The 10,028-nt window shown below is 37.5% G+C and overlaps 1 protein-coding gene across 1 annotated transcript; it reads left to right on the top strand.

Annotated features, from left to right (window-relative positions):
• The first annotated feature begins 4,007 nt into the window (after positions 1 to 4,007).
• LOC121987666 (protein DROOPING LEAF-like) lies at positions 4,008 to 7,411 on the top strand. Its single transcript, XM_042541399.1, has 7 exons — positions 4,008 to 4,256; positions 4,910 to 5,044; positions 5,188 to 5,278; positions 5,398 to 5,446; positions 6,777 to 6,852; positions 6,935 to 7,012; positions 7,095 to 7,411. Exons 1-7 carry the CDS (start codon positions 4,188 to 4,190, stop codon positions 7,161 to 7,163), a joined length of 567 nt encoding a protein of 188 aa, XP_042397333.1. The 5' UTR covers positions 4,008 to 4,187; the 3' UTR covers positions 7,164 to 7,411.
• The last annotated feature ends 2,617 nt before the right edge of the window (positions 7,412 to 10,028 follow it).

The raw sequence follows: 10,028 nt of genomic DNA, 5'->3' as shown, positions 1-10,028 counted from the left end.
ATTTAAGGATCGTGTCTTAGCTTCATCAAATTATGAATGAATTTTTTTAATAGACAGTTGATGTAAGAACATTGGGTTGATGGGGTATCCGTTGATTTATCAGTATGGAAAATTTCTGTGAGACTAGATCGGCCGCCCCTAGGATTATTAGCGTAAGTCAGATATATGATGTTAACTAAAAATAATAAGAAAAAACCTTGGAAAAATTAAAATTCTTTTTTATTGGAATCATGAGAATGACGCTTATCTTTCATTTATTATCAAAATTATATCCTATTCTGCATCAATTTTATCTTTATTATTTTGTTATTATTATAACTATGAGTTGGTAGCTGTTATATAATTATAATAGCTAAGATTATAACAGTTATGATTTCATAATTATTATAATATAATTATAATAGCTAATATTATAATAACTATGATTCCATAATTATTATAATATAGATACTTTCATTCCGATCAATACTAATAACATTGTATTTTAGCAGTTATAGTGCATAGATGTTATAATATGAAGACTTTATTTTTCATCAATATTAATTAATATTATATTATAGTAACCCTGTGGTTCTTATCAATATTGATAACACTGTGATATAACAATTATGTAATGTAAGCATTTTATTTCTGATCAATATTGGTCACTAATATTGATCAGTATTATATTATATTAGCTACAATTAATCATAATCGATACTTTATTTTTTATCAACACCCGTCAACATTGTATTGTAAAAATTACGGTCTCATAACTGTTATAACTATGCAATTGTAAATAAGAAAAAAAAAATGTAGCTGCTATAATTGTATAGTATTTACAGGATCATAGTTATTATAATTGTGTTATAGCAGGTCTCATGGTTGTTACAATTGAATATAGAATAAGAGAAGTTTTAGAAAATAAAATGTATAATAGTGGGATGAGATGCTTTTATGATGGCTCTAGTAAAAAGAGATGTCATATTTACTCATAAACCTTTTTTTTCATAATAATTAAAATCATCAAACTTACTTAAATCATACCATTATTAAATTAACCACTACAAAAAAAAAAACCATGATTACCGATGAAAACTTCCAACGTAATTCTATCGGTATATTCGTTTAGTAACAGAATTACGATGGAAAAATGTTTGTCAAGAGATAATTCGTCGAAAATTGTTTTATCGACGGAATCTAAATTCTATCAGTGTATAAGGATCGAATAAATTTCTGTAGTAAAAATTTCCAATAGAAATTAAACTTCCGTCAGTATAATCATCAACAAAATTTGTATCCCGTCATAAATTACCAAAAGGGTTTATCGACGGAACCATTGATTGCATTGTAATATCATTAGTTGATGATTCTCTAACAACAATTGTGCTAGATGATGAACCATCAGAAGGTCTAATTAGTTCATACAAATAAGACTTTTCGTGATAATACTAATTATAATAATTTGGTACAAAACCATATATATATATATATATATGGTATCCTCATCACAGAATGTTCTATTTCTATATTTACAATGATTACATTGACATCGTAACTAGACATCATTTATACATTCCGGATGACTCTTAACAAAATTCATAAACTGTTCAACTTCAACAATAAAATCATTTATAATAAATTCATTTTCTAATCGATTGTACATCCAAGGTTTGTTCATATACATTATTACCTAATGAGAATATAATTTAATACAATTTGTTACAAAGTATATGAGTTGCTAAAACTATTAAATTGAAAATTAAAAAAATAATTTGTTTTCCTACATATTGAGCTTGTAATATATATCAACCTAAATCACAAGAAACATAGATTTCATATTAAAAAAAATAATAAACTATACTATCTTTTATATTCCAACCAAAGATAATGAGCTCTAAAATTAACATAGATATAAATATATCAACACTAAAATAACACACTATATCACGTTATAGATCAAAATACTAACTTAACATACATCTAAATTCAACCATGTAAAATAGCATATAAGCGTTGTTTAATAAATTATACCTGAAGATAAGTAGTTCAACCAGAGAAGAGCAGCAAATACAATATACTACAAAATAAAAAATAGTTAAAATTAATCACAAATAATCACAACAAAGGAGAAGCTGAGCTTGCGACAGACCGAGATTGTGGCCGCGAGCTAGTGGCAGGCCAAGCTCGTAATCGCGAGTTGGTGGCCAACCAAGCTGGAGGTCGAATAAGCTGTCGGCCACGTGCTGGCAATCGACCAATGTACCAGCCGTGGCCAAGCTTGTGGCCAACAACTGGCGGTCGCCTAAGCTGCGGTCGGCCAAGCTACCGACCACAAGCTGGGGGTCGGCTAAGCCACGAGCTAGTGACCATCCATGTTCTAGAAGCTAGCCACCTTTAGGTCGGCCAAGCCGTCAGCCGCGTTATGGCGGCCAACCAAGCCGTCGGCTGCATGTTGATAGCCGGCAAAGCTGCTAGTCATGTGTTGGCGGTCGATAAAGGTGCCAATCGAGTGCGGCTAGCAGATTCAGGAAGAAGGAGAGACAGCTTACCTGCGATGTTGCTGGTTCCGCCAAAAGAGGATTCAAGAAGAAATCGAGCCGCACACGTAAGAAAAATCAAGGCTTCAACCTAATTTTTCACCTAGATTTACTGACGGAATGTGATTCTGTCGGTAATCCAGGTCACATTCCATTCCTTTGGTAAATCCGGATTCTTACTATCTAGATGGAATACAATTTCCGTCGGGGGTTATCGATAAAATCCTAATTCCATCGATAACCCCATTCTTACAACAGCCTTATGGAACAATTTGTCGGATTATAGTTTTCCCCGATGAAAATCATATTTCATCAAAGATTACTAACTGAAATAAATTCCGTTGATAATTCTATCATTATTATTATTGGTTTTTTTTTTAAGTGAAAGGAGTCTTTACTTAAATCATCATGAAGTTAATTTTTTTTTAATTAAGACACACACAGCATTTCTCACTGAACGTACGCCCGGCAGTGCTTAGCTTCTGCCACTGTGCATGTGCTCAACCGCATAGCATTTTCACTCAAAATGGCAAAGAAAATCCTTGCGCCTGGCACGAGCTGCGCTGGTGCTGCACAGCGACAGACGCAGCTCATAAGAGTGTGGCTGGTGCACTGACACCGAGGCCAAGCACAAGATGGTAGATCTGTAGAGAAGATGGAAGGTTTGGATGGATGGATGGATTAATTGGAACAATTTTCCCTGTGTTAAAAGGCCCGCAACAAATTACATGTATGGGAATAATCCACCCACCCACTCGTCCCTTGTCCTGTTGGCCTTGCCTTTCCCAACAAGGGAAGAAGCCAGGCCTGGCTTGCATCGCCAAATCCATCAAAGAAGCCATGCCACGCCATGCCATGGCAGCTACTGGCCTTTAGAGCTAGCCTGTGGCTACGCCTGATGTGATGAGTTGAGAAGGGGGGAAGAAAAAGGTCGATGCCTTGATGGAGAGTGGAGACAAGGCACTAGTGGTGGTGGGGTTTATACCAAATGGGCAGCTGTGGGCAGCCTCCCTCCTTTTACCCCGATGGGAAACAGAGGAATAGTCACATCACTTTCCGCACTCTCTGGCCTCCCTCGATTGTGACAACTGAAACCCTCACCTCTCTCTTCCCCCTTCCCTGCCTTACATGTTATACCATAACATTCTTCCTCTTCTTCTGAATTTCTCATCTTCCTATAGTTAATTTGCTTTTGTATTAAACTGGATTGATGTGAAAGCATGTATAGGGTATATACATATATATATATAGATATATATATGGGAAGCTCAGAAGCTACCTCTAGACACCCTACCAGATGTCGTAGCTTGTCACTTGCAAGATAATAACAGCTTTTCTCATTCACACTTTGACCGAATTATGTATTTAGATAATGTAGAAGATGATCATGGAGCAAGTATACTTAAATTACAAAGCGCATATATATATATACATACGCTCGCTCTGTATCTGTATGTAGAGGAAGAGAGCAGCTAGATGTCACTACGAGTACTGAGTGGGGTTCCCTCTCCCAGACATTATTGCGAGAATGGAAACCCTAAGCAGGCATCATCATGAGTGCATGCTCATGTGAAAACTCCTAAGCCTATCTATCTATCAATTCCTTGGATCTCTCTTCTATTCCCTCTCCATCTAATTAGCTAGCTCTTGTCTTCTTGTTGCTGCGTCATGGACTCTGTCTCTCCCGCTGAGCACTTGTGCTACGTGCGTTGCACCTACTGCAACACTGTTCTTGCGGTAATTAATGCTCCAATAGTAGAAGATGAGATTAACGAGTGAACGATTGCAGCCTCATTGTCCATTTAATTTCTATGCATGTTTCATTTCGATTGTGTATGTTTTTCTTCTTCTTCTTCTTTCTGTCTGAAGCAATCCCTGATCATTTTTCTTTCGTCCTGATTTTGGATCTTTAAACATGGCTTTAACTATGAATGATCCTTCGGAAGATCGACCCCGAAGTACTACTTTAAATTGCTTTCTTCATTTTTCTTTTTCTTTTTTTCTTTTTCTGTTTGTGTGGTTAATTTAGGTTTGATGCTGTTCAAGGTATCCTGATGCATGCCTTCCAGATTTGTTGCTATAGCCTGCCTCGGGAAGTGGGCATATACTTGAGTCTCGCTGATCTTGAGATTAATCTGAAAGGGGAAAAATTAAATTTTGGAGCATCACGATCTTGATCTTGATCAACATATCTAAAGGACATGAAATAATGAAGCCTCTCATAGTTTAATTTCTTCATAATTCATTTGCTTCCCACAGATCAGAACTTATCATTTTACACACCTTTGGTTTATTTTTGTCAAGATCTCACGTACGTAGCTTCTATCTATTTTTACAGAATATAATTTTCCTGAAGATTTAGAGAATTAACCTCTTTCCCCTGCTTGCAGGTTGGGGTTCCATGCAAGAGGATGATGGACACAGTCACTGTGAAGTGTGGCCACTGCAACCATCTCTCCTTTCTTAGCCCTAGACCCATCCAGCAACCCTTAACTCTCACTGAACATCCAATGAACCAGCTTCAGGTTCATGACTTCTTCTTGTCTTACAATTATACGCCCCAAATAATAACTCAATAAGCCTATGAGTTGCATTGCAAAGTAGAGAAAAGATTTAGAGAGTTGAGCTAAGCAATACTGATTCTAATTTTCTTTAAAATTTATGAAAGGGGCCTTGTTCTGATTGCCTGAGGGTTTCCCCGGCGCCATCGTGGTTCTCCGGTGAACCAATGATCCAAAAGCCACCCTTTGTTGTGAAACGTAAGGGTTGTATCATCCTAATTCCTTCCATGGTTTCTCTTCTTCTTCTTCTTTTTTGTTTATTAATTCTAATTGAGCAGCATACACATAATTAATTTAGCTTGAATTTATGGTTACAGCTCCTGAGAAGAAACACAGGATGCCTTCTGCTTACAATCGTTTCATGAAGTAAGAATCAAAATGTGTTTACATCAATAGACTTATCAAAATTAGCTCTTTTTTATTTTTGTTTTTTGCAGAAACTAAATTATATTAAATATATAATTAATGCTTGAATATTTTGATTTCTATTGTCCTGTGCAATCTATACATCTCGATTAGGTGGTCTACTAGTCAGCATAGTTAGTAATACTTTAGGATTCTGTATATCTTTTTGTGTACTTGTAAACTGGAACTAAGTAGCATAGCAGCTTGCTTGCATGCATGCGTGAGGCCTTTAAGTGCTACATCAGTAGGCCATGCATTCCAGTGCAATAAAGTTTGCATGGAGATAAGAAAAGCTATCAAGTAGGAAGATAAACAATGGGGCAGCAAATTTAGTGAAAGTTAGCATGCCTTAAGAGACAAATTACATTTCCTTGCTAAGAAATGAAAGAAATTGAAAGAAAGAGGAGTAGCACAGTTGACAAATTTAATGAGGAAACACATTGGCTATTATCTTCTTTAATCAAGGCCTTCACCAGTAAGAACTTTGGCCAAAGAGGATTATTCTAGTTCAATGACGAGATCAATGGATCTTTTGCTTGCAGGCCAACAAGCAAGCATCAAAATTCAATATAGTGAAAAAAGATTTGCCAAGATGAGAAAATCCATAAATTTATTCATTCAGTAGAATACTTTGACTTGTTTTTGGAGGCCCTTAGGCTTGCTTCATTGAAGGGTTAAGTTGAAGGATGGATAGTGAGTGAGAGATAAACATGGCTTATTGTTTATCTGTGCATTATAATTCTTCTGTTTAAAATTGGATGAAAAATTAATTAATTATTAGAAAAGGTTACCCATCATCTTCATTTATATTTGAGCTTTTTGAGTTGCTGCCAAAGGTATATATATATATATATATATAAGCTTACCCAGATATCTCTCACAATCCGTCCCCAAATTATGTAAAGAGAGATAAATCACGGGATCAGCTTATAGCTGACCGCCATGTGGTTAGGCGGTGCGACATATAGAAGTTCCAATGAACTATAAGGACATTATCATGGCTTCCAACACTGTTTTCACATTACTTAACAATATAGAATCATTTAGGATTCCTAAAGTAGAGTACATATGGTTTCTATACTAGGTAGGACTGATGCATATATTGTCCATACTGTTGGAGAGAATTAACAATTATATAGCTTGATCTATAAGTAATTGTTCTACAAGATATTGCCTAATTGCAATGCCCAACGCACACCTAAATCTCCCAATTAGGCTTTTGCATATAAGTAAAAATAGATTGTTAATCTTCAAAATTACTAGAATCACAATTGTTTGTGTGCTATGAAAGGGAGGAGATTCAGAGAATCAAAGCCGTTCAGCCCGACATTCCTCACCGAGAAGCATTCAGCATGGCCGCAAAGAATGTGAGTTTCCCACAGACAAACACATCCCTTTTCCTTTGTTCATCTCCTAATATGCATGCCTCAAATTGGTACATGAACAAAGTGGGCCAAGTGCGATCCTCGCTGCTCAACAATGGCTTCTACCTCTGAGGGCAAGAAGCTAGCTCCCATTTCAGAACTGGTAATTAAATCCAAACCCTAATTTCAGATACAAAAACACACTAGTCATTCTTCCAAGGGTTACATTATATGGCATGGTTCAGGAAAGAAACAACAATAACTACAGAATGGAGAGCTCCAAAGTTCACAATCATGTAGAAAAGAAGGACTAGGTTCCAATCGACATCTACATGGAGCTAGCTAGGTGTTCCACTGGTGGTGTTCTTATGGGTGTTCAGTTTTTGTTGGATCGATCTTCTACTCTCTATACAATGAATTGAAGCATAGCTCTAGCTATCTAATGTTGTTGTATTCTAATTTCTAGTTCTGATCCGTGCATGGCTATGCATGCATTAATGCAAACAAAAGGGAGTGAGACTATGTATAATAATATCAACCTAGCTATTTATTCAGTTTCTACTGATCGAGATCAGGTTGCCCATTATATTTTATGTTCATAAAGTTTCTAAAGCTTCATGAGATCATTTCCTTTAAAAACTTATAGGATTCTTGTCAGATGTTAATCAACTTTATCTGTGGTAGTTTCTTTTGTTTTTTTTTTGGTAATATAGGTATTCAATTCTTCAAACTAATTAATTTTGGAAATAACCGATTCGGTCCCATGAAAATTTCTATCAGTCGTTAAGATAAATCAGAAAGTGTTTATGAAAATTTATTGAAATGATCGACATTCATAAAGTTGTTATATCATTGAAGAAATTTTTTTAGAATGTAACATTATTTGAATGGTATAATCACTGCAACATTGTCCGGGCAAAACAATCATATAGTTTTATGGGTGAATCTGAAGAAGATCACTACTGTGCATAATTGTTATTAGTGGATGTTGAATTTCAAAGAACAATATCATTATAGTATTAATTTTTAAAAATTAATATCATAATAATATTATATTTTAAAAATTAGCACAACTTTAATTCTACATAAATCTTAAATCAAGATCACTATAATACTAACTTTTAAAAACCAACACTATAATTATTTAATCTTTAAAATACAGTACCAGTGGTGATGTTCTTTAGGAATACGACACCATAATAGTTGGCTCCGGGTAAAATAGAAAATAAATGTATTTTTTAGGAAATCTAAAAGTTAGGTGTGCTTTTTTAAAAATTTCATAACTTCAAGTGTATCCTTGATCAATTGCCGACAATTTGGCGGTAATGATGTAATTTAAGGGGGCAAAATTAAATTTTTTGCATGGTTGCCCTTCATCAAATTATCATATCGACTCAACGATATTAGACGTGGTAAAATGATATACGATTTTGTAAAAGTTGAATGGTATATGATCTTATCCAGAATCTGAGTCGGATGAAGATCAGATGAGGTATCGTTGGTATTGACGGAGGAGAGACTATGATGCTGCGGTCGTGCGGGCTTCGACGAATAGACCCTCACGTAGCCCTGAAGGACTACTAGGTCTGAACCGGCGGTACTAGAACTCTGCGCACACTCAGACAAGCACACAGAACGTTAGAGACCAAGAACTAAGGAAAAAGTCTCCAGAGCAGACCCTCTAATGCTCAAGTCAGGTACTTTTTCCCCAGAAGAATAGTGTACGAAGGAAGAAGAAAAGTAGATAAGTGGGCGAGTGAGCGTACCTGCGCAAGGGAGAGGACGTCCCTTTTTATATGACAGTGCGTACCTTCTGGAGACTGACCCCTGTTAGAGGGTGTCGGGTGTCAGGACTTGTCGAGTGGTGGAGGACACGTGGCCTTCTCCTATAGACTGGAGGAAGGTTCTACTTATAGATAACCCCAACCGCTGGAATATTTCTTGACATGCAGCAAATATTTTCTGACAGGTGGTTACGATTCCCTGACCTGTTGTCGCGTAACGCCTACTGTCCTGCTCGGGTATGGTCGAGGCAGCTCGGGTCGGCCCGCTAAGTGCTGATGAATAGATTGAGTGAATGGAGGGGTGCATTCGGAGTCTCTTTCTGCCGACTTTTATGATTCAAACCCGGCCGAGAATGACAAGTCTGCTTACACGGGCTAGCTTGAGAACACCCGATCGGTAAAGCCAGGACAGGCTGGGTCCTGATCACGCGTCCTGCCGCAGACTTGGTTTCCCGACCGGTAGACCCCGCCCTGGCTTTATACGTAGGATGACCCCGGGTGGTCCTACTCCGTATATTGAATGACACATCTCCTTGACTTATGACTGTCACGTCCCCTTGACTTTTGATGACCAGCTCTACCATTATGCACCGTATCATAAGCCTCCCCCCAAGTCTAGTCGAAGGAAGTCCAGGTCCGACTGACTAGACCAGACTTCGGTTTCACTTGGCCTTGCCACTGCGACTTGAACTACTGCTCCCTTTCCCTATGTCTTTGGAAATTTACCATGTTCTCAAATGCTACGCCATTTCCCGGATGTCTGTGTCGCTGCGTCAATTCCCAAATCTTTGGATACGCAACATGTCCTTGAATGCGGTACTATTTCCCATATGTCGTTGCACGCCTCGAGGATGACCCTTCGCATCTCTCTCTTTAAAAAGCGCTGACCCCTCTTACACCCTTATGCTTTCCTTGTACTCCTTCGCACCATGGAATCCATAGTGGAGCCGATGAGGTGCCATCTTTGCGCCAACAACTTACTCATCTGACTCAGTTACTTGTCCAGAAGAATTAGGTCTTATTTGAGATGACACAGAGCAGGGACCTTCAGTCTTCCCTTTGTCAAGAAATAGAAGAACTTTGGCTAGCCGCTAAGTCCCGAACTCGAGCTGAGGTAGCCTTGAAGTATAAGACTCATTCAGATCGAGAGAGTCAGACTCATTTTATTGCCTATTTGAAGGTAAAACATGATGATTCTCTAACCCTTATCTAAGAAGAAAGTCCGCTAAAAGATGAAACTATTGCCCAGCAACATCGCATCATTCAGTGTATCAAGACGGAGTTGACCCAAGTACGAGCCCAGTTGGAGCGGGCAGTCAGGCAGATCGATCTTACCCAAGGTGTTGACCTGACACTGCTAATTGAAAAGGGAGTTAGGACTACTTATACTCCCAG

The sequence above is a fragment of the Zingiber officinale genome, chromosome 5B, assembly GCF_018446385.1.
Source record: "Zingiber officinale cultivar Zhangliang chromosome 5B, Zo_v1.1, whole genome shotgun sequence".
In the NCBI taxonomy this organism is placed as follows: domain Eukaryota; kingdom Viridiplantae; phylum Streptophyta; class Magnoliopsida; order Zingiberales; family Zingiberaceae; genus Zingiber; species Zingiber officinale.
This window is presented reverse-complemented; position numbering and strand designations above follow the sequence as displayed.